Consider the following 24,577-nt stretch of genomic DNA (forward strand, 5'->3'; position numbering starts at 1 on the left):
GCCGGTGCGAAGTGTGAACGAAAACTCTGCCATCTCTCGGGCTGCTGCAAGTGGACAGACCACCTCACATAATGCCATCTTTTGATGAGGTTTTGAAGGAGGCTGGGGAATTTGGAAGATTTCAAAAGAGGGTATTTTTCCTCCTTAGCCAGACAGGTATAACTTTTTCTTCCCTGTTTGCCAGTGTAGTTTTCCTTGGGTCAGCACCAGACAGCTTCTGGTGCAGGATCCCTGGGGCAGCTGAATTGAGCGAACGATGTGGCTGGACACTGGAAGAGGAACGAAACTTCACGGTACTTCCCCTGCACCTGGGGAACGAGTCCGTCACTGGGGAGTGCGAGAGGCTGGATGTCGCTTGGGACACTTCTGTCAGCTGCACCAGCCCGCTCGCCCGCCATGGCAATCACAGCACAGGCAACCTGCCACTCGCCCCTTGCCACGATGACTGGGTCTACGAAGAGCCCCGCTCATCCATTGTCAGCAAGGTAAGGAAAACACCCACTCTCTAATCAGTGGTGCCTATCCTGCTGTGGAATTGCAGCAGTAAAATGGGTTGCCAATGCAAGGCATTACTTTGCCAATGCATGTTACTTTGCTGTCTGGTTTTCCTTTCCAGATTTATTTAATTCTGAGTCACAAACAAATCCAGACAATGACTATGATCTAGTGCTGGCACCAAGCTTTTAGGGAAAGGTGAGCTGATATGAAAGGTGGCTGTTCAAAGCCAAGTGCCCACGCAAAGTCGAATACCCTGCCGAGATATTGCTCTGTCTGTAGAGGAATGTCAGATTAAAACAAAGAGTTAAGTCCTTGCAGCTGAGGCTTCGGGTGCTCAATTTCAGGCAAACAGCTCTGGTAGTGTGAACTCCAAGTGTACTCTATGACCAGGATCAATGTAGATTATCTCTTCTCTGTATTTCCAGTATTGAACATGTAAGTTTGCAGGTAATAAAAAAACAACAGGTGGCAGACTGCCTATCTGAGATCTGTCAGGAGTCAGCAGAAGTGATTGCGCTTACTAAAGAAAAAAAACCAAAAAGACAAACACACGTTTTTGTGCAAAGCTAATATTCAGCTTTTCCTGAATATCCGTGTCAGAGAACAGCAGGTTATTATCGCTAGTGGTAAGCACTGGCAAATGCAGTGATTTTTTTATGAGGCTGCAAAAGGCCAGTGAAGATGCTTTCCTAGGAGACCCTTTGTGTAATCTGTACCATGGGTTTGCTGTGGTCTGGCTCCAAAATACCATCTGCACACTAGGAGTGTGTATTTTAGAGTCATTCTGATAGCAATTGTCACTCATGCAGTGATGAAAAATCCAAAGTGTGCTTAGAGGGATTGGCTCAGAAATAATCAAGGTGCACTGCAAAATGTGTCAACACTGTTGAGGGCTCTGCTTCCTCTCTGTCTCATGAGCCTCCTGCTGTGCTTTTTATTTTGGCGCTTGCACTGGAGCCGTGTGCTCCAAAACAGGGAGCAGGGCACAGCAGGCAAAGCCCTGAGCGAACACTGACAGGAGACACTTATCCTGTCCTTCCAATTCATCATCCTTCTCCCATCCAGCTAAGACTGCTGTATCCACTGTCAGGCCTCGGGCTGTCCCGAGCAGCAGCTTTGTTCCCTGAGTGCCACGTGCAACCTGAGCAGCTTTAGCCAGGGTCTATATCAGGAGAAAAGAAACCAGAGCAACCCAGTGGCCCTCGAGCAAAGGTTCAGATCTGGCTTTTGTGTATGATCTGTGAAATCAAGGCTGCTCAGAGAGCTGCAAATGACATGCAGCGAGTTGGTGTCAAACTTTGGTCCCTAATAATGATGTGTCTCTGCCCACGTTGGCAGTGGAAGGCAGGGCTGGGTGGGCAGGGAGGGAGGACAAATGATGCCTTGGAGCTGCAGCCTGGCTCTGGAACAATCCATAGGACATGGACATGGTGGGAAGTTTATACTGCTGCCTCTGAGGTACCTCTGCTGGGGGACTGCAAGGAGTTAGGCCTTAAAAATAAAAATATAGAGATTCCTTTTCTGTTGTTGTCCCTTTTTTTTCCCCTTCAGCCTTGCTATAGGCGAAGGCATGTGGGCTGTGTCCATGCTCAGAGTCTGTTTATGGCAGCACTTTGTGTATCTAACAGAGCCACTGTGATTTTCCAGCAGCAATGGGCACAGCTATGGGAAAAGGAAGCCACTGTTTGTCTTGCAGCAATAAATGGGAGTGAAAGGTTCAATGTTCTCGGGCAAATACCTCATCCATCTTCACTTTCTTGCTCTTCTCTGCTGAGGAGACCTTTCAGGGCCAGGAGGGATGAAGGGATGATTGGGCAAGCACTCCCACCCGTGCTCCCAAAAGTGCATATTGGGAAAACCCTGGAGTAACAGTCTGCAAGTTTGGGACTGTCTCTCCCCTGTGCTGGGGCAGCAGGTCCCACCATTGGTGTCACTGTGACTCCTAGAGACATTCTTTCTGGCTCAGTCCATCTCAGATGGAGTCTGCTGGGCTGTGACCTGTGCCACTTGGAACCTTTTCCCAGTTTTGCAACATTTTCTGGATAAATCATATCCCATGAGGCTCAATTTCTTCTAAAAAGGAGGCTTGTGATATGCATGTCCTGACTCAATTGCTCTGAGATCAGCTACTAAAAGGGGCTTGATATCTTGTTAATGAGTTATATATCCAGCAAAGACAATTTATTTCCCAGATTTAATTTAGTCTCCTTTTGCCCAGCTGAGTTTCTAACAAAGTGTGACTTAATTTAGGTTCTGTTTAATTAGCTCACCAAAGACTTCTTTTCTTACCCACCTACTTGTAAATGCTTCATTTTGTCCATGGGTGCAGAAATGTTTCTTTCAGCTAAAGATTTCTGCCATGTCTTGTTGAATCAGCAGTGGAAGTGAGCAGGAAGACAAAATTAAAAGGATGAGTTACAAAACAGTCTCAGGATGTGTGTTCAGGGAGAAGTGGGGGGGAAGTCAGTGTACTGAAGGAGTTCTTCCAGGCCTATGGCAAGCACAGGTGCAGTGTGGATTTGCAGTGTGACAGGGGATTCAGGGGGAAAAAGCAGGCATATAAAGCCTTCTCTTTGGATAGATGTCATATCACACAGGAGGTCTGGCGGCTAAAACACAGGCTATTGCAATAAGTTCACCTTATTTAGCACCCTTCAGAAGCTAAATCACGTGACTGATTTGTGAGGACTTGTGAAACAAATAGCACTGTGGTACCTGACTTCACTGCTCATGCTGCTCACTGGCCATTCTCTCATCTTAGATAGTTGTCTTATGCAAAGTGTTCACAGTAGCATCACCAGAAGGAAGCAAATGAAAAAAGGGAGCTGTGGATTGATACAAAGCACACACTTTGTAAGTACTACCTGGGGTGCCTGCTGCATCACCTGCTGCTGCAGGACTCCCAAGTCTCAGTGCTGGGGTACAGTGAGACTCTGGGAGAACATACAGGACTTCCCTCCTTCAGCATTTGAGGAGAAGAGCAAATTGTGTTAAGAAATCATCACAGGAGCAACACATGGAAAAGCCAGTTACCTTGTTCTCATGATGGTCAATGCAGTACTACTAAAGATTCCCCCTTAAGATCTTCTGGTGTCCAATGGACTCTGAGAATAGGTCCCTACTTCTGCAGTGACATGGCCAAGGGTCTCTGTGCTCCATTGCTCTAGGTCAGGCTTTTCTGTGAGGACAAGCCCGATTTGAGAAAGTTGTCACTGGTGCTGCACACATAAACTGCACTGTGTTAGAGTTGAGCAAACAAGACCTGGGTTCACATAAAGGTTTCAAGATATCATTTTGAGACACATCTGTGACGAGGTGGTGGAGCTATGCAGAGGACCTTGGCCCAGTGCAATCAGCTCTGGTTTAATTCAGTGTGTCTTGCATATCTCCCTGTGAATCTGTGTCAGCAGCAGCATGGGAATGCAGTGGCTATTCAAATTTTTCTTGGAGAGTGAAGCTGACAGGGTAAATTATCAAGGTAAATCAATTCCTGACTCATGCCAGCTGTTGCCATCTAAAATGATGCTGGTCCCAGCCTGTGGCTGGCACTGCTCAGGAGGGGGGGTTGGTAAGAGCAGCAGTTCCTCAGAGCGAAGGGAAGCATTGTGTTTCTGTGCAGCAGATGGAGATGGAGAAACCACTGATGTGCTGGGAGGTTGCAGTGGACTGGGGGGTCACAGCCTCGTGCTCTGGCCAAGGGGTCTGGAGGGGAGCCCAGGTCATGCCCTGATCTCTGTAGCACTTGAAATAGAAAATGTTTGGCCTGCCAAGTCCTGCTGGGTGAGCCTTGTGAAGGGCCCATGTATCCAGGACATACAGAAGTCAATAAACCTAAGTGTGCTGAAGATGGGGTCACTGATCTTTAAGACTGCTGGGCTTCGGCACTATGCAATATTATCCCTGAGAGACAAATCTAGCAATTTGTGACAGGGTGGCTGGAAATAGTGTGCAAAGGGAGAACCATTTTCTTCAGACATTTTTGTCATTGGTGACTCCTCAAGGCATGGGCATGTGACTGCAGTGAAATGGCCTGAGGTGGTGGAGAAAAGGAAGAGGGAGGTCTGTGTGGTCATCAGCAGCTACAGCATGGATGGACATATTTTAGGCAGCATTGATTTCAGCCTTTGTTGGCAGGAGTTGAGCAGAAGGGGCAGATTTCAATATGTCCTGGTTGCAGCAAATCTTCACACTGTAGATGATGCCATTTTGAGACCTAACAATACTTTGTTGCCGAAGTGTGAGGTCTGAGGTGGACAAATGATTATCTGAACATAGCCTATTGCTCCTGTGCTGGGAATCAATCTTCTTACTTCTCTGCTCACCAGCCATCCCAGATAATAGCAGTCAACATTTACAGAAAAACCTGGAAGGAAAAAAATGATGTTTGTCTCATGGTTTTTAGTCCCTCAGAGAAGGAGATAACACGTCAGTCAAATTCAGGGTGGAAAAAGCACAGCTGGGCCTTATGCTATCCTCCTCCAAGGGAATAAACAACTCAATTTACTCTCAAATTGTTGATCTAGTGTGACTGTTGTTATTGGCATGGCAGTATATTCTGTCTTATTTTCACTGTCATGGTGGGATTAATATTAATTAGGGGAGGGAGGGGAATTAATATTAATTAGGGGAGGGGAAAGGGAAAAGGGCACAGAAGGAGCAGAGGAAGCAGCAACTGCTGAATTTCTTATGAAATTCTGACTAAGATTTCTCTGTATGAGAGGGGCTGGAGCAGGTGCTTGCAGGTGTTATGCCAGTGGGGTGTATTTCTTCCACTGCCATCAAACTCACTGGTATTAGTTGAGGGTTCAATTTTTTTATTATTTTGAGGACAGCTGCTGCTTTTTCCCCATTAGGAGATGAAGAGTTTCTCTACCTCCCTCTTGCTTTGTCCCTGAAGAGACAGAGAAAAAGGGGAAGTACAGAACAGGCCTTTTGTGCTAGGACACTCAACAGGTGATGCCAGTGGCAGGGACACAAAGTTAATGGGCTTTTGGTCGTGCACAGGAGGGGAACTTACAAAGCTTTCAAAACTAACCTGTCCCTCAGGCCCTGAACCCCAGTGCCCTGGCAGCAGGGTAGTGGCTGACTGTGGTATTCACATGTCCTCTGAACAGAGAGAGACAGCTTTCTCAGGATTTCTCCTGAGAGAAGCTGTGAGAGAAGCAGAGAAAAGAATGATCAAAACAATTCTTATTTCACTTGCTACTACTTGTTGTGCACATGTGGAATGTGTTATAAAAATTTGTTTACCAAGGAGTAATTTCTTAATTAAACACTAGATAGTGTTTAAATTAATTAACTGATTAAGTCAAAGCTATATCAAACTAACTGTAAGAGTTACCGAGTTTCTTAATAAGTATAGAATAATATAATATAAGATAATATAATAAAACAATCAGCCTTCTGCAATCATAAAGTCAATACTAATACTTTTAATACTAAAGTCTGCCAGAAGCTTTAACAGAAAGCGAAAAAAAAGATAATTTCTCCCTTTCCACCACATGCATTTGCAGAGGGGTTTGTTGCAGTAAGGATGTGGGAAAGATAGCAGTTTGAAAGGCCAGTGGACAAGAGAAGAGAAGAACTTCCCAGCAACAACTAAGGAACATGTAGCAACAGTCAGCATCTCCCGGGTTTCCTTAAACTATGAATATCTCACCGAACCATTTATCACTGGCAGTGCAAGGGTAAACCAAACTCTTTATGTTCACTTGTATGAATGCCATTTAAAATGTGTGTCTGGGCTCTGGACATGCTGCTGCAATTGAGCTGGAGAATCACGGTAAAATTCTTTATTGACCATAGAGTTTAATCCATTGCCTTGTAATTTAATTGTAACAGGCAGTAAAGCTCTTCAAAACCCCTCCCCAAGGCTGCGACATTTTGAGAAGCTTTTAATGGTATGTTGTGATTTAAAACAATGTATTTTTACAGGGATATGTGTGCTGAAGTGAATAAAGGTCTCTCAAGTACCAGGAATGACAAGTTTGTGGTTAGTCAGTAGGTCAAACTGAAATGGAATGTTTGCCTTGTTCCCAAGCCATGAAGAAATGAGAAGTTGCCACAGTCCCGTATTTCCCAGTCATTAGTCATGTACAAGCTCATCCTTACAGTGATTACACCACTAATGAGCTACAGGGAGCCAGTGAAAAGCCTCTTCCTTCTCCCAGAGAGATCTCACTTAGGTGGTTTGCTGCTCCTTTATAGATCAATGAAGCACCCAGCGCTGTTCCTTCCAGTCACACCACTGCTCCTGTAAATCTGAGCATCTCGTTGGTGTCTAAGCCTCAGCACATGTGCAGACATTCATGACAGGCGTGTATTTCCAACCAGCAGTGGCTGGCTGCATGGACTGCAAGGCTGGCAGGGAGAACAGAACTGTTTTCCCCATCTGTTAAGGACACTGCAGAGGAATGTCTGGAAGGAGCTGGTTCCTGCTGCCTGTCTGTCTTGGCAGCACCTCATTTCTGCTTACAATGGCAGCTCATCGTCAAGGCTAAGAGAGAAACAGTGGGGAAGTGGATTGTTTCCCAATTTGGGCAGTTTTTTAGTCAGCTGTCTAAATGGAAAGGGTCTCTGTTCAGGTGCACAGGGGTTTGTGTCCTAGAGTAGATAGAAATCTTGTAGGTGGGGCCAGGACTGAATGCAGTGGTGAGTTGCAGGGCTGTGCTGGGTGCCTGCACTAGTGCAGTGAGGGCTTGGCTGAGAGCACAGCAAAGCCAGGAAGAGGACGTGCCCTGAGCTGGAGCTGGCCAGCTGAGCTAGGTCACTTGCTTTGTGATTGCCTTGAGGAGCCAGCTCGCTGGTTTCTAACAGGGTCTGTTGGGGTGTAGCCAGTGCTGTACGGAACAACAAATAGGGTTAAGATCAGGGGAAGAAAACCCTAAGGCTTTGATTTACTTTACATTTTCATATCTTTCTCTCCCCACCCTCTGGCACTGCAATAAATGCTTTAGCATTTTTAGAAGTGTAAATGTCAGCCCATGCATGGACAGGTGCATGAATGTTCAGAAACAGAGAGGAGGCACCACACCACTACCTTTTGTGGAGGCTGCTAGCAAGGAACGTGGGAGGTGTTTGGGAGGGATGTCATACAGGCGGACTAAGGACTAACTGGAGGCAGTCTGAAAGTGTGGGTAAACTGTTGCAGATGATTTTTGTCCAAAGGATGCATATAGGGATAACTTTCATATACAACCAAACCAGGTCACAGCTGGAGCAGTGAAGTGGGTCTGACAGGTGGCTTGGATAAAGAAAAGGTTTCTGCAGGGTGTTCAATTCTCTTTTAAAGGTTACATTCCCCTCTAAAGGTTATGTTTGCAAATGAAAAACAAGACATTAGCAGCATGATGACTTCATTGCTAGGTGCTATGTCAAGCAAACAGAAGTGCTTATCTATATCAGAATTTATTTAAATACTTAAAAAATGACAAAGTTCAGGGCTACCTTCAGAGAACAGTTAGTGTATTGTCACCAATCTTCAGAAAGATCCCCCAGCTCCTTAGAAGTTTCCTGTATGGTACTATTTCCCAGAATATATACAATATTTGACTATACTGTTAGTGTAGAGATGGTTTCAGCTGCTGCATAAATCATAGGAAATTGGTGTACAGATGAAAGAATCCTCTCTGTTGCCTTCCCCTTCCTTTCTGGCATGCAATTGTTCTCCTGCCTTCTTTCATGATAATTTATTCCTTGCTTGTTTACAGTAAAGAGAGGTAAAATCATTTAAAAAAATACTAGTTTTGAAAAGGGGTCAAGGAGAGTCCCAGCCTCTGGCATCAGCACAGGCAATTGCATTGTGATTTTTAAAAATCTTCTTTTAAAGGTCATTCTCATAAATCCCCACTGTTTTCCAAAGATACATCTTTTGATACCATTTGCTAGCATTGTCATAGCTTCAAAAAGCAAGAGGTTAAGCAGCATTTGAAATCTGAAAATGCTGCTCCATGTTCAGTCTAATTTAGGAAAGCATTTCTATTGTCCTTGAGTATGACAGCTGAGAGCAGGTTTTATTCCTCTCAGAGGTTTCTGCAGCCCTTGCTCAAGATTTACATAAGTGGAAGCCAAGTGCTCATAGCTTAACTTGGCTGACAGGTGGCCAGTCAGGCTCCCTGGAGTAGCGGGGTTGACATCAAAACCATTACTTTGTTTAAAGTCAGTGGAGGTGGGATATCTGTCAGGTTGGAGACCTGTGAGGTGCCCCTTGCATGTCCTGTGTAGGCACCTCTGAGATCTCAGGCCCAGATAATTCTCTGGGCATTACAGCAGGCAAATGAGCTGGGATGGATCTTGGGCACATGACACAAAATTTTAGGATCTGGAGAACTGTGAATAGCTGAAGAGGCTGCTGTCTCTCTAGCCCACCCTGTGCCCACTCTGCTCAAGCAGAGCGCTTGAGCATTGGTGTTGTCATGTGCTGGTGAGCACAAATGTGGCACATTGTGTGTGCTTCAGTGACCAGCACCTTATTGACAATTTAAAAATTTCTTATAGCTCACATCTGAAAGCAAAAGGGTCTCTCTAGGTAAATGCTGGCACCTGCTGCTGTCTGTGGCTTCCTTTGGTCCTGAGGTCTCATTGTTGCAAAGATTACCCCAGGTATGGATTGAAACCTCCCAAATCCCATATGGTCTGCAGTGGTTAAATTTCTTTATTCTTCATGAACAACTAAAGTAATTTCCAATGCCATGCTGCCTATAGAATTACTTCAGTTTTAGTTTAATTCTAATTTTAGTTCCTAGTCCCTTCCTTCCTCTCAACCACTTTCCCCTTCTCTTTGCCTCCACTCATCCCCACCCCCATCCCTGCTAGTAGTGCTAGGGAGTTACAGATACTGCAGTATAAGGAATAGAAAAGTCTGGGAAAGCTACACCAAGAAAATACATATTCAGTGTGTCTGCAATTGACCTGAGATCTGTTTTCAGTTTCCTCGGAGACTACATGTTTTTGCTTTTATCTAGAAGGCACTAAGAAGAATAACTAAACTAATAGATTTCTATAAGATGCTGTTTTCACTGGCAATAGCTGTGGACCCTTATTCTGCAGCAAACAAAGTCAGGACTTTGCCTTGGCACCATATTTAACGGTGATGTTTGCAGAAGAGTGATTTACTTTCCAAATCTGGACAATTGATGTATGAAAGGCAGCATCCTCTTGGCAAGGAGCTCTCCCTGTTCATGAGCACTTTAAGAGTGCTTGCTGTGGGCCCACTGGTGCTCTGGTTATTGAGCAAGCAAATAACTGGTGCAATTGGTTATTGAGCGAGCAAATGTGAGCTTCCCCTTCCCCTTCCTTTCCCTCTTCCCGTGTGGATCTATGCAGTTCTGTAATGTTTTACCCTGAGGGTGACACCTGGGTGTTTATGCCTCTCCCTTGTTCCCACAGTATGATCTTGTGTGTGGCAATGCCTGGATGCTGGATCTCTCACAGGCTATCCTCAATCTGGGGTTCCTGGCTGGCGCATTCATTTTGGGCTATGCTGCTGACAGGTACAGTATGAGCTCATACTTTGATTTATTGGGAGGAGAAACCACTCTCAGTATCACCTGCAATAGGCATGTGTCAGCATTTTGCAGGTTTAATTCTCTTGGGATAAACATCCCCAAACGGAGTTAACAAAACCCAGCCAATGTAATCTTTGCTTTGATTTGGGCTGGAAACTATATGCAATTGTACTTACTGGTCCTGTTTGGAGCTTAAAATGCCATGAAATGAGCTTTTCTTGTGGTTTCCAAACTTTTCTGTGCACATCTGGACACAGAAAGGGCAAAAGGACACAGAAACAAAAAGGAAGCATTCAGAGGAGCTTTCTGACTGATGTTTTCTGAAGGATATTTAATAGGCACCATTGATTATTTCCACTTTCTTTTCCTTTTTCAACAGATACGGCAGAATCCTCACCTACCTGCTCTCCTGCCTGGGGGTTGGAATATGTGGTATCATAGTGGCATTTTCACCAAATTTTACTGTATTTTTGATCTTCCGGTTTCTCCAAGGCATGTTTGGCAAGGGAAGTTGGATGACATGCTACGTGATTGGTGAGAGCTGTTACCTTCTTTTTTCTTGGTTAGGGGAAGTGAGGGATTTTTGAAAGACAAAGACTCTAGCTGCATCTGCTTGTCATAATATTTTTTCTTGGGAACAAAGCACTGGCCCTGGAGTCAGCAGACAAAGAGTAACCCAAATCCATCCTGGTTAATGCATTTGTCCTCCAATGATTAAGAGGTGAGCGAATGGATTATTCATATATAAAGGTTTTGTTATTACATAGAAGATCACCAGGATGATAAAAAATCTACAGAGCAAGCCCCAAATAAACCGGATACACAAACAGGGACATGGTTTATTTTGGCAATCTGAATGTCTTACACAGATGCTCAGAGGAGTTAGCTGTTTCTCCTCACTGGGAGGACAGCTTGGCTGGCTGCTTTCATTCTTTAGCTAGGAGGCTTTGCTTAGTGTCAGGCTGGACACCAGAGTTCATATTAGGATTATTATTTTCCTGAAATGGGAAAAGACAGGGAAGCGTTGTTATAAATAGCATCAAAGCAGCGGGGATACAGAATCTTTGGTAGATTATAATTTATCAATCTATAGGAATGAAGCTCCTTGCACAGCAAGCTTCCTTTTGACGAGGAAAGGATATTGTTGTGGTGTCTTGAATGACTGCCAGGTTCAGTAAGGCAGTCATAAAGAATGAAAAAGCCAAACATTGAGCAAGGCATCCTGCAAGAGATGTGATGTCAGATTTACTTAAAAATAAAACCAGTCATGTGGTGATCTACTGTTATAAAACAAAACATAGTGATAACATCATTATATAGGGCAAAAGCTTGTATCATTGCTCTTGTCTATGAGGCCTGTGACAAGTGTTTGAAATTCCTGGTGGAATTTAGATGAATGGGAATGGAATTGCAACCAGACATGAACACTTACAATGAGACCTGTGAGCACTGTGGTGATGTACATGCAAACATACCAGTCTAGCCCTTTTAGTACCTAAAGCCCAAAATAACCTTGTTTTTCTGGGCTAAGTTACACTGCTGAGCAGCTCCTGTCCAAGATCCAGGGGAAGGACCAGAAGCTGCTTTTCCTCTTACTTCCATGCACATGGCTTAATTTTAAACTGAGATCTTGAAACTTTGGCAAGTGCTCTAACCAACAATATGTTTTATGACAGACCCAGGGCTTCCTTAAAATGACCAAGCTTTAACAGAAGGGAATATTTTTCAATGCTCAGATCAGGCTGCCTGACTTTAGGGAAAGATTCAGAGATCCTGAGAATCTCAGGTACACTGTATTACTGCAGACCTAAGCAAGGTGCCTAACTCTTGGATAGAGTGATTCCTTCCAAATCCCTTCAGGGATCGCCTCTTATCTCCTGGGATCTCTCAGAGTATTTGCCATCCTAGTATCTTTTAAGAAACATACATATACAGATCATAGGTAGGTTTGTACCAGGATGGTGGTCACTATTAATACATTCCCAAAGCTCTTGATCTGTGCTTCAGGCTGCCCCAATAACTTCCCTTTGCTTTTACTTACAATCCAGCTCTTTTGGAGGCAGTGCTAATCAGATATCTTTAGGCAACAGAGTTGCCCCTAGCTATGCAGACATGATGGATAGCCAATAAAAATGGTCATGCTGTCATATCTCTCTGGATTGCCAGACAAAACAAGCCATTGTTACTTGTAAATTTGTGCCTCCTTTAGCAAAATAAATAAATAAATTTAAAATAAAATGTTTTCTGTGTGTTGCAAACCAAAGTAAAATCCTCTGCTTTTACTCTGAAGGTGTTGTAGTGGAGATAGTTTTGGAACAAACAGGAGACACTTCATGCAATTCAATTGTGGATGTCATGGCCATGGGATATTGCCTGAAAAATGAGCATAGATTTCAGAGCTATTAGACACATTCACAAAATTAAAAATCCACCAAATTATTTTTAAAAACACCAAACAACAAAAGCTAAAACTTTCTTAATAAATAAACAAAGCAGACTGGATCATACCTTACCCTCAGAACAAACAGCATGTTATGGTTAAATTCTCTTCCTCATAGATGTCTTGTCCATATTACCTGCTGTGAGCAGCCTCTGCCTGAAGGATCCCCTTGTCTGGGGCATGTGCCAGAAGTGCACCAGGGAGAGTGCTAAGGATTTCCCACCAAGCATGATCATGATGCAGTCTCAAACCCCTGTTGTGGCCCTATGTGATTCAGTAGCAAACGTGAGTCAGAAGCCCCTCTGGCTGAAGAAGGGTGGGTGAGTTGATGAGGAGATGTCACTTGTGTTTGCCCTGGACAGCCTCAGTGACATGCCTACACTGCTGAAGACAAGATGCTGTGCTAGACAGACCTGTGGCCTCATACAGCATAGCCTTCCTTGTATTTCACCTCTAATAATTTATTTTCAAATTGGGTTTGTTTCTGTGTTATTTATTGTGGCTTTGTCTCTGCTTAGTGACGGAGATCGTTGGTTCCGATCAGCGGATGGTTGGAATTGTGATTCAGATATTCTTTACCCTGGGAATTATAATTCTCCCTGGAATTGCATACTTGATTCCCACCTGGCAGGGGATCCAGCTGGCCATTTCACTGCCCAACTTCCTCTTCCTGCTCTACTATTGGTAATGTTGCAGTCATTGCTCTTGTCATTATTGCTATTGCTATTTGAGCACCTTGAGAGTCTTGCTGTGGCTCCAAGTCCCACAAGTGGAAGATGTAGGTTAGGAAGAAGATATTTGCATATTGTTGACTGTGTAATTTGTAATTACTTTGTAGTGAATCAGAGACATACATTACTCTAGTTTTTCTGACCAGTTTGCCTCTCTGGTCAGCCACAACTGGCCTTTCACAGAACTCTGCTCTGTTTATAAGGTTAACTTGACCAAAGTTGTTTTTTCCCATCAGCCATGAGACCCCACTTCTGCCTCACATTATCTTAGTTAAAACTTAGTTAAAGTTTGACCTTGCCCTCAGGCCCCTGAGCTGGGCAGTACAGCTGATGAGAAAGCAGAGCTCTAAGCTGTGGTAAACACCTGTCTCAGTGCAGCCATCCAGTGGGATGGATCCCAAGAGACTAACCCACAGAGACTCCTCCTGAACACTGCTTCCTTAAACACTGCCTGCTGTGAACTTTAAAAGAGCGAATCATCTTAACCCTAGGCTAGCAGAAACTGAAGCACCCATCATATTGCTTGGTGTTCAGTTTATAAAAGAAGCATACCTTTGTGTGTTTGTGTATCTTATAGCGATACAGCCAGAAGCTTCCTGATCTGCCTCTATATGTTACTCTGTGAGTCTAGTGTTGGCTTTCATTGTTGCTGTTCTACAGGAACATTCTTTGCTTGTTGGTTATACTTTTGACAACCATTGTGCAGATACAATATTAAGATTTCTGATTTTTCAGCTTTGCAGAGTATTGATGTAGTCTTTTTTCTTCTTTCTTGCCCACTAGGATCAAATATTTTACAGAAGGCTGACTGGAAAAGCAGTCCTCAAAAGAGTTTTTGTGTACCAAAGACTGAAAAATCTGTGTTTTGTGTTAACACAGGGTAAAAGATAAAAGACTTTTGTTTACTTATGATGTTACAAGGTAAAAGCCTTATTCAAAACTTTTGTGTTCTTACAGGGTGGTTCCTGAATCTCCACGTTGGCTCCTGACACGCAAAAAGGGAGAGAAGGCATTGAAAATCATGCGCAACATTGCAAAACACAATGGGAAATTTCTCTCACCCCATTACTCAGAGGTACAGTCATATGTTTGAGCTAGAGGTTTTTTCTAAGCTTTCTTAAGCTTTGGAAGTTTCAGTGGTGTTAAAATGCATTCTCTCTAAGGGATAGACAACACTTGAAGAGTCACACCCGAACAGTTTGCTGTCAGCCACACAGCTACTTTGTTAATTGCAAGATGGGAAAAGTGAACTGTCTGGAAATATACAGGCTGAAAAAAAAGGGTTTGCAAAACAAGGAATCAGGTCTTTCTTTTGTAACACTCCTACTTTAAAAACTTGTGGAAAATATCATAAAACAACATGAGAAGCAATGGTATTTCATAGCAGTTGCCATTTTATCTGACAGAGAGAGTGGAGATAGCATTATCCACTTTCCTGGCTCCTTTTCTAGAAGTTCCTTTTACATCTAAGAGAAATAGATTTTCAGTATAAATTTGCTTCCATCCCAACAGGGAGAAAACACAATGCAAACTTCACAAATGAGGAAGCTCTGTCTGAGATCACTATTCAGAAAGTAGGATGATAAGTGTTACAGTCCTTTGGCCAGCAGTTGTGAGAGAACTTGAAAGGACTGATGCATTTAATGCAAATAATGCTGTTGTGACATTGCAACATTTGGCTTGTTCTTTTGGTAGCAAGTGTCTGGCTCTCAGACCATGACTACTGCAGCATTGGACTTACGGTTCACTAAGAACAGATGTGGTTAACTGGAGTGATCACTAAAGTCCCTTTCAACCCAAAACATTCTATGATTCTTGTACTGGGTGCAGCACTCCAGGTGTGGTCTCACAAGGGCAAAGCAGAGGTGCAGAATTCCCTCCCTTGCCCTGCTGGCCACACTGCTTTGGATGCAGCCCAGGATACAATTGTCTCTTTGGGATCCAAGTGTACATTGCTGGGTCATGTCCAACCTCTCATCCACCAGAACTCTCAAGTCCTTCTGGGCATGGCTGCTCTCAGTCTGTTCATTCCCAGCCTGTGCTGATACCAGGGGTTGCCTGGACCCAGGTGCAGCACCTTGTTAAACCTCTTGTTAAACCACATGAGATTATGAAAGGACCTAGAGCTGTTGGAGTGAGTCCAGAGGAGGGCTGTGAAATGATCAGAGGGCTGGAGCACCTCTTCACCTCTCCAGAGGGAAGGCTGAGAGAGCTGGGGTTGTTCAGCTCAGAGAAGTGAAGTTTTGAGGGAGGTCTTAGAGCTGCCTTCCAGTACCTAAGGGAGAGTTACAAAAGAGCTGGAAATGGACTTTTGTCAAGGACACGAAGGAACAGAACAAGGGGGAATGGCTTCAAACTGAAAGAGGGCAGCTTTAGATTAGATATTAAGAAGAAAATCTGCACTGTGAGAGTGATGAGGCACTGGAACAGATTTCCCAGAGAAGCTGTAAATGCCCCATCCTGAATGGTGTTCAAGGCCAGGCTGGGCAAGGCTTTGAGCAATCTGGCCTAATAGACAGTGTCCCTGCTCATGGCAAGGGAGCTGGAACTAGATGAACTTTAGTGTCCCTTCCAACCCAAACCATTCTGTGATTCTATGAATCTATAGTCTTTTGCTGGGGCATATACACCAGTGTGATTCCCACATCCAGGTCAGAAAGTAGTAGGAAGTTTGTGCTTCTGCAGCTTCTGCAGCTTCCCCTCCATGTTCAGCCCTGCATTCCTACACCCACTTCCTCTCTAAACATCAGCATTTTCAAAGCATCATGTCAGAAAGATGTGTCTTCCCTTGCTTTTTGTTTAAAGTTGTATTTATTTTTTTTTCAAAAGTATGCATGCTCATGACCTTAAGCCACTCACAGCTGCAACAGATTAACCTCCACACATCCACAACAGATTAACCTCCACACATCCAGATTTGTACTGGATCTGTTCCTAGGACCTTTTTAATATAAAATCTCTGTCATCCTTTTGCTGTGCCCAGAGGAAAGCGAGCATCTCCAGAAAGTGCATGGGTAATGGATCAAGGGTATTTCTCACATTAACTGATATCAGACTTCTCTTTCATGAAGCAGCTCCAGAATTTCAGGCTAAGGGCTGCAGGCGTGGAGGCTCAGGAAGAAGTGAGAGGCATTATCCCTCAATGCACTTGGGCTCAGATTTTCCACTATGTCTGTATCAATTTCATCAGCCAAGTCCCTTACACAGCTCTGGATGTTGCAGCTTTGGGTTTTTGTTGGCATGCAGAAACCACAGATGACTTTTATATGAAAAAGGATAAACATTTGCTGCTTTTGCTTTGTGAGTTATGACACTGGTGTAGGTCAACCCCAACCAGAACTTATTAAATTAATTCTAAATTATAAACTCTTTTTTTTTTTTACAGTTGCTCATATTTATCCTATCATGGAGAGTTTTTTTCAAACTAATTTTCTAATTCTTGATCTCTGTCCAAAACCAGAATGAACTGCAACCCTCTAAGTAGAACTGCTTCATAAGAGAATTGTGGATCAAAACCTGTCCCTTTATCTACAGATTTTTTCCTACCCTATAGAACATATCTAGACATATATATTTCTCGCATACATTAACTTACATATGTAAATGTTATATACAACCATGTATGTACAAACCTGCATGGCCCATGAAGAATTAAGCATGTGTAGAACTACGTACATAAAAATAATTGTGGGCAGATCAATATGTAATTTTGCTGGAACATGAAAATGTGAGGGAAGTTATAAAAGATTCATCCAGGGTTTTCAAATAGTGTATCTTTGGAAACATGGGCCCTGTCACTGAATTCCTGACTGCACTGGTGTGAATAGCAAAGCTCTCCTTGACTTCAAAGAACAAAAAGAGGATTTTTACCCTTGCAAAGTGTTGACTCTCCATAGTGCTTCTTTTCTTCATCTATAAAAAAGTGCTCAGTCATGCTTGGGTTATTTTGACTTTATTAAGACATAAAAATACAAGTGGCAGTTGTACTGAATTTATCTTTAGTCCTCTAGAAATCTAAAACCATATTTGCACAAAGTCACAACTGATGGCTGGCAGCCTGTTCTTATAAACAACAGACATGGCAGCTTTATAACCATATTATGAGAGAGTCCAAGAGCAGTGCAGAAACCCAGCAACCTCAGCCTGCCTCACTAAGGACTCTGGCATGCAGCACAAGTGGCAGTGCTTTGAAGAAAACTTTTGGCTCTGGTTACAGAAGAAAAGTGAGAGGGAGTAGAAAGGAAGTTCAAATAAGTGTGGAGATTCTCTGTCTTACTTACAAAGCTTTGTGTCAGTCAGTTATGAAAAAGTCATATGTAAATACATCCAGCCAAATCTCACTCAAAAGCAGGTGTGCTACCTTATGATATAATAAAACAAATAAAGGGTGAAAGCTTTGGGCTCAGCCCTGGCTGAGCTGATGAGACCCTTGGGCAATGCCTTTGGCTTTACCTGAGTTCTCATCATGGATCTGCATGTTACCTCGAGCTTCTCTGTCTTTTCACTCCTGTCTCCCCTCTGGCCTGGGCTCCTGCACCTCTGTGAGCAGCAAGTGCTGTGGTAATAAAGAGGGGTTTGCTCTTCTCTTTGCCCTCTTAGGCCTCCTCTCAGGAGGGGTCAATAGCGGAGAGTTAAAGCAGCAAGGCTGCCTAAAATCCTTCTAAAAATGGCACAGCAGGTTTAACCCCATGTTCCCCACAGCTGCTTTGAGAACTGATAGCAATCCCAGCTGTGGCTGCCAGTTCTTGGGCAGTATCATGTTTGATCCCTGCCTAAAACTGCCTCTGCCTTATCTTCCTTGTGTCTTCCTCACTCGCCAAATGACCATATGAATGAAGGGTTTTCACCTGGCTTGGTTAAAAACTGCTGGCCAGAGTTACAAACAGTCTAGATCAATGTAACTAGTCCCTTTTTGGCCCTGCTTGTATTCTGCCTCTGTAATATCTACAGCAGTGAACTTCAACGGGTAAACACAGGACTGTGTGAAATCCTGCTCTTTTGTTAGTGTTAAACCTTCTAACCAGTAATTGCATGGAGTGTCTCATTGTGATTGTATTGGAGGCAGCTGAGAACAGATTTATTATACTTTGTAGGCAGTATGAGGACCATTAATTCATACTTAGCAGGTTATTTTTTTCAGGGTAAAAGCCACGTTCAGCACAGTGCGTGTGTATTTTAGGACCCTCTGAATTTCACTGGTTGAATATTTCATAGCATTCAAGCACTTTTACAGATCTGCTCTTTCTCTCACTCCCCTTTTCTTCCTGCTGCCCAGCTGTGCTGCCAGTGATGTTCCCAAGCCCATTGCCTGCTGCTCAGCCCCTCTCTCCCTGCTTCCCTCAGCCCATTGCTTTGCCCTGTCTCCTCCTCCCTGCCACCCCTGGCAGAAGGCAATTCTGTGCCCAAAGGCCCTGATGTGACAATGACTGCTTGTTACCTTCCAAGAAAATCCAGGTCAACAAGGAGGAAATAATTTTTCTGTTCTCAAGTTACGATAGGGGATTTTCAAATTGATTTTTGCACAATCATCTCATTAAGGAAAGTCCACAACCATATCCAGTTATTAGCTATTCCAACACCTGTGCACTGCTCTGGAATGCTATGAGCAGTAAAATGGCTTGTCAGCACCTTTGCTCGCTGGACTGGAATATTGCTGATCACTGTATTTACACAGAAACTCTGTCCCAGTGCCTGCCTGACTCCTGATAGCTGACTACTGCTCACTTGTCTCCTCAGATCACTGTTAGCAATGAGGAGGTCACCAACCCCTCCTTTCTGGACCTGGTGAGGACTCCCCAGATGAGAAGGAACACACTCATCCTGATGTATGCCTGGTGAGTGCCCATATCATCCAGCTTGTTACCTGGGCGGTGGGTTTTGAGGAAAGATTTCCTTGTGACTTTTAGGGTTTCTCCAGCTGCCTGCAATCATTTGTTTGCCTCTCAACACTCTTTTCCCTCTGCTGTTTAGGTTCACAAGTGCCCTTATCTACCAAGGGCTTGTCATGCGCCTGGGAATTATTGGAGGAAACCTCTACCTAGACTTTTTCATCTCAGGAGCTGTGGAGCTGCCCTCTGCTTTCCTAATTATAGTGACAATTGATCGCATTGGCCGGCGCCTGCCCTTCGCCGTGGGCAACATTGTGGCGAGCATCTCATGTCTCATCACTGCCTTCCTGCCAGAAGGTAATTCCCTTCCCTGGGTCAGGCTCTTCAGGTCAATGGCTTCCCTCTGGCACCTCCTGAGCAAGGACAGTGAGCCACATAGAGCTGCAGGTAAAAGTAAAACCATCTGGTGATATAGGCAGCACCCAGTCACGGAACAGCACACTTTATTTGCATGTAGATGGCCCTGGCACATGGAATAGCCATATCTTTGATGGGTTGTGAACAACAGCTGGGAGTAGTCTTAGAGAAAATGTATATAAAGGCCCTGCACTCTCTGTAAAGGCAAATGCAAGGGAAGAATATACAAACATAATGGGAAAATACATTCCCTGACATGGAACACACTTAGTGATGTAAGAAATCAGTGATTTTGGTGAGTCATCTTGGTAAGTCTTTGCCTTTACAAATAAAACAATGGAAACCACAACACAATGTAAGGGCTGTGGTAGGCATCACAGAGCTTGTTGCCTTGCCCTCACTCTCCCATGGGTTTGGACAATGCTAAGAGGCTGGGAGAAAGATATGGCTTTTGATTAAGCCATTCTTATCTGGTTTCAAGGACAGAGAAAAGGTCTGGTATTGCACAAAGGATTCCCAGCACTTCTCTCCTTGCTTTAAATTGTTTTCCCTACCACAGTTTTTGGAGGGTTTTTTTTGTTGTTGTTATTGGATTTTTGTTTGGTTTTTGTTTGTTTGTTGGTTTTGGTTTGTTTGTTTGTTTTTTATCCCTAGGGAGGCATTTGAGGTGCTTTGAAATGTACATAACTATAGGATTATGCTTTGTCTTACTGTAGCTGGGGACCAGCAGCTCAATGGACATCAGAAAGGCTTATTCCTCCCCAGAACTGTTCCTATCAAAGTGAGGGACAGTCCTGGACATCCTAAGAGTTTTTAGTTTCTCAAGGTATATCATGGGGCTGCCAACAGCCTTCTCTCAGTAGGAGAGGACAGCCTTGGGATTAAGATACTTTCAGTTGGACACTTGAGGTCTAAGTCCTGCTTTAAAGAAGTCTATTTACACAGATGGAAAAAACTGCAGCTCTCAGCTGTGAGCCCCATCACTCTGTGTTGCTCACACAATTCCAGTCCCCTGGCAGAGGGAGGATCCACATGGACGTCACCATCACCTTGGGAGTCTGATGGACTGAAGGGATGCCATGGAGATGATGTGGAATTGTTTTGTTCTTTCCAGCCTTTGTTTCTCTTATATGTTTTTGAAAACAGATCTCTTCAGGGCATAAGTAGTGTCTTGCAACATGGGATGAAGTTTGATGGTGATTTGTTTGGTTGTTTTGGAAGGAAAATAAACCCAAGTGTCTCATTTTTGGTTCAGAGAAAACTGAAATGTTTTCTTGTTCTTCCACTGAAGGTTTGAAAAAACACAATCACTGCCAGAGCCCTCTCCAGTAGCAGAGCTCCCCTTTGTGCCAAGTTCAGGCTTGTTGTTTCACTTGCCTCCCTGTCTGCCTAGTCATGGTTAGACCATGCAGGAGACTGTCCTCTCCCAAGAGCATGACAGAAGTGCTTGTCACATTCCTTGTCATGCACTTCCAGAGAGCCCCAGATCTCCAGAGAGGGGTTGCTCAAAATGAGAGGGGCAGCTCTGCTCTGCTGTGTGTGGATGACCACTGCATCCCTGCTGATGTACAAGGGCTTCCTGTTGATGTACTCAGGGCAGTGGCTGCTCACCAGAGCTTGAGTGGAGCTAGGAGAGCTGGGCAGAGCCAGCGGGGCAGTGCCAGGTACAGCCTATGCCAGGCGTGCCAGGTATGATGGGAGGGAAGGGGAGGATGACCAGGACTAGCATAATTAGGAGTTTGTCTAATGTGGAGTGGCTAGAAAAATCACAAAGGGTAGGTGGACTGCTCTAGGGAATATTATTTTACTGCAGCCTCCCTGGACATTTCTAAGAGATGTGTAGATGTGGCACTTAAGGGGCATGGTTTAGTGGTGGAATAGCAGGGTTGAGTTAATGGTTGGACTCAATGGTCCTAAAAGTCTTTTCCAACCTAAATGATTCTATGAGTCTATGCAGCTTTAGAGGTACTTTCCTTGTGGCCAGAAGGCTTTGGGGGGTGACTCAACAGTGTTTCTTACAACATAACATCTCTGTATAGAAAATTACTCCTTTCTGGAACGCAATTCGGATGCCGTCATGGAAGCTTATGATGGTTATTCTCCCACCCATGCTGTTATGTCCCACTAGCATCTTGAATCAATCAACTCTAGTGATTTCTAACTCTCCAAAGCAGTCTCACGTGATGTTTGAAAGCAATAAATGCCAGTATAGATTGATACCTACAGCCGTGGTCTTTCAGTCTGATTTGCAGTGTTCCTGTGGTATAATTTCTGCTGAAAGGGTCTGGGGCTCTCAGAAATGCTCTGCAGGTGTGGCAGAGCACACTTCATGCAGAAGTGTTTCTTTTTGTATGAACAGATATCCCATGGCTCAAAACAACAGCTGCCATGCTGGGAAGACTGAGCATCACAGTAGCTTTTGAAGTTGTCTATCTAGTGAACAGCGAATTATACCCTACAACACTGAGGTACGTAAAAAGATCCAGGAATCTTTTAGCTTTTCCCTGTGCTTTTCTCCATTACCTGTTTCACTGTCCTTTGGTTAAACTTGGTTTTCTCCAGAGTTTCCCACTCTGAATAGCCACTGCTTAATGTGGATGGTATAAACTGAAGAGATAATTTTGGAGCTAAGTCTACATTCTACTCCTTAAACTGCTGGTTATGCTGTTTGGTAGCACCTCTCTAATATCTGGTACTTTTTGTCTTTTGCAGAAACTTTGGTGTTTCCCTGTGTTCAAGTCTGTGTGATCTTGGTGGGATCATAGCCCCATTCCTGCTTTTCCGACTAGCAGCCATTTGGTTGGAGCTACCTCTAGTTATTTTCAGTAAGATTTAATTTACAATATACTTTTGTTTTAAATATCCTTCTCCTAACAGAGCTTTTCTTTTGGGGTAAAAGTAGTATGTGGCCTTATGTCCCTGCAGAGCAGCGTTTCTCCACCCTTATGCCTAGAGCAAGAGGCTGAGTAGCAAATGGGTGAAACATGATTTCTCTGTACAAGTGTGGAGGAGCTCAGGTCTGCTTAGGTAACTGCTGAAAGAGCAGAAATTAAACTGGATGAAGTGCTTTAAGGCTGAGAAACCTTTCAGCTAGGCTCTGTAATTGCATGGGAGTCTGTGGCTAAACCAGACTTCTAGGAGGTAGATGTGATTGGAAAAAATCAGAATGAAAAGAATAGAATAAGAAGGGAAATTTGCAGTGACAAACTTTAGCTGAAAACAAAATTAGAAACACAAAAGATGTTTTAAAAGACTAGCATTATTTCAAGAAAAACATAGATAGAAGTACAGTGTTCACATTATCTAATTATTAAATTCTGCTGCTTCTGAGGGATATATGAATTCCCTCTGTCTTAAGTAAACAGCTACAAAATCAGAGTGAACTGTGGAACAGTCAGGGAACATTTGATTTTTTGCTCCAGCCCTTCTATTTTTGACTTAATACATTATGTAAATTATATCTATGCAGGAAATTATTCCAAAATATCCATTCCTAATTCAGATTTTGAATGCTGTTCCCCAAGGAGGAGTTTTTATTCTGAGCCACATAATTTACTTTGACCATGGATAAAAGAAGAGAGTATTTGGGAAAATCTCAGTGGTTTCAGGAAACACAGATGCATCTACATGACAGAGCCCTTTGAGAAAGGGCAGATTTGTTCTACATGAGAAATAACACCCTGTTTCCCGTGCTTTTTTTATACATTTGCCCATATGTACTTATCTCAGGTTTTTGACTTCTAAGATCTCCCTTTGGGGAGATCAGGCTGTAAATGAGCTCCTAGCCCTCAAGTGATTTTGTAATAGGCTAAATTAATGTAACATAGAGGTATTTGATTAGAATAGGTTAATCAGAAATCACTTCAAACTCAATTTGAACAAACTTTTCTCAGTGGATAAATGCTGAAAATACAAGTAACAATGTTCTTATTGCTTTTGTGTTTCTTCAATGTCCATTGTAGGTATTCTTGCAGCTGTCTGTGGCGTCCTAGTATTGCTTTTACCAGAGACAAAGGGAATCTCATTACCAGAGACAGTGGAGGATGTGGAGCAGCTTCTAAGGTATGAGATACTTACACTTGGGTGAAACCTGAACTTTGCAATATCACTAAGGAAGACTACTGAAAAATGTATGGTGATAAAATCTGTATTTTTCTCATAGAGACACAAAACTGTCCTATGCATCTCTGGAAGCAGAAAGCAGCAACATTGCACAAGAGAGGTGCTGCATATCCTGCAACTCTCTGCTTGAGAAAACCAGCCATTACCTCAGTCAAAGCATCCTGTGAAGAAGGGCCCCTTATCATGGATGCAATCCCACAATTTGTGAAGTCATGTAAAAATCACATATGAGATGGATTTAAGCTGAAGAGTTGTAGGCACAGCTTTCCCACTCCTGGCACACAGCCAGCCAGACTGCCTTGCAGATATGCAGGGAATATTTACTCCTTGGCTAAATAATTTGAAGTCCTAGTGCCATAAATTATTTTCAAGGAGAGGCTTTGAATATTGCATTAACAACTTTTACCTGATTCAATGTACAAACTAAAGAAGCAGAAAATTTTCAAAAAAAAAAAAAAAAAATAAAGAATGTTTCATTACAGCAGCTTGGACTACAACTTGAACAACATATTTTCCTGTTTTTTCACACTTATATTCCTCTCCCCTTCTGTTTCAACAGTCATTTTGGAAAATGTGGCAAGAAACGGAAACACCGGGACACAAATTCTTATATTTGACTTTTGAAGGACAACACTGAGCTAAGAACTTTGTTCCCATACTGGGAATTTGGTCTCCACCTGTTACAACTTCAAAATTTGCTGCAGAATATGGATTAAACTTCATGTTTTCCTTCTAAGCACAAGGACATTTAACACAAGTAGTGTATTTTTCTATGAATATTGAATAAATACTTTTTTTTTCTGAGTACACTGTTTGCAAGAAGGGACTGTGATTCTTAACAGAACAGAACAGCTTTAAAAATATGGAATGTCCAGCTTAGTGACCTTGTATTTATTTCTGTATCTATTTGAGACTTTTGTTTATTATTTTGTTAGGGTTTACATTTGTGTGGGAATGATTTAAATGGTAGTTCTTGTTTAGATGACCTTGAGGAGGAGAGGATGACTATTTTAACTGGTCCCTCTGAAGAATCTG

The 24,577-nt window shown here is 43.2% G+C and overlaps 1 protein-coding gene across 3 annotated transcripts; it reads left to right on the forward strand.

The window, feature by feature from the left end:
• Positions 1-24: 24 nt before the first annotated feature.
• SLC22A3 (solute carrier family 22 member 3) lies at positions 25-24,334 on the forward strand. Of its 3 annotated transcripts, none has more exons than XM_053973371.1 (11): positions 25-485; positions 9,886-9,989; positions 10,384-10,538; positions 12,963-13,128; positions 14,133-14,250; positions 18,912-19,009; positions 19,146-19,360; positions 21,780-21,888; positions 22,133-22,245; positions 23,383-23,482; positions 23,583-24,334. In XM_053973371.1, exons 1-11 carry the CDS (start codon positions 72-74, stop codon positions 23,707-23,709), a joined length of 1,719 nt encoding a protein of 572 aa, XP_053829346.1. In that variant the 5' UTR covers positions 25-71; the 3' UTR covers positions 23,710-24,334. The 3 variants fall into 3 exon arrangements, 2 of the variants coding, with proteins under 2 accessions (XP_053829346.1, XP_053829347.1); XM_053973372.1 differs by having other exon boundaries at positions 24,102-24,334; XR_008436235.1 differs by lacking the exons at positions 21,780-21,888; positions 23,583-24,334 and having other exon boundaries at positions 23,383-23,472.
• Positions 24,335-24,577: the final 243 nt, after the last annotated feature.

This window comes from Vidua macroura, chromosome 3 (genome assembly GCF_024509145.1).
Source record: "Vidua macroura isolate BioBank_ID:100142 chromosome 3, ASM2450914v1, whole genome shotgun sequence".
NCBI classification, from domain to species: domain Eukaryota; kingdom Metazoa; phylum Chordata; class Aves; order Passeriformes; family Viduidae; genus Vidua; species Vidua macroura.

Bases quoted from the DNA above. Each gene is read 5' to 3' on its own strand.
- SLC22A3 (XM_053973371.1), top strand. From the start codon at position 72: ATGCCATCTTTTGATGAGGTTTTGAAGGAGGCTGGGGAATTTGGAAGA. The intron at 13,129-14,132 runs GTAATGTTGCAG...GTGTTCTTACAG, and splicing joins CTCTTCCTGCTCTACTATTG to GGTGGTTCCTGAATCTCCAC. The intron at 19,010-19,145 runs GTGAGTGCCCAT...TCTGCTGTTTAG, and splicing joins CTCATCCTGATGTATGCCTG to GTTCACAAGTGCCCTTATCT.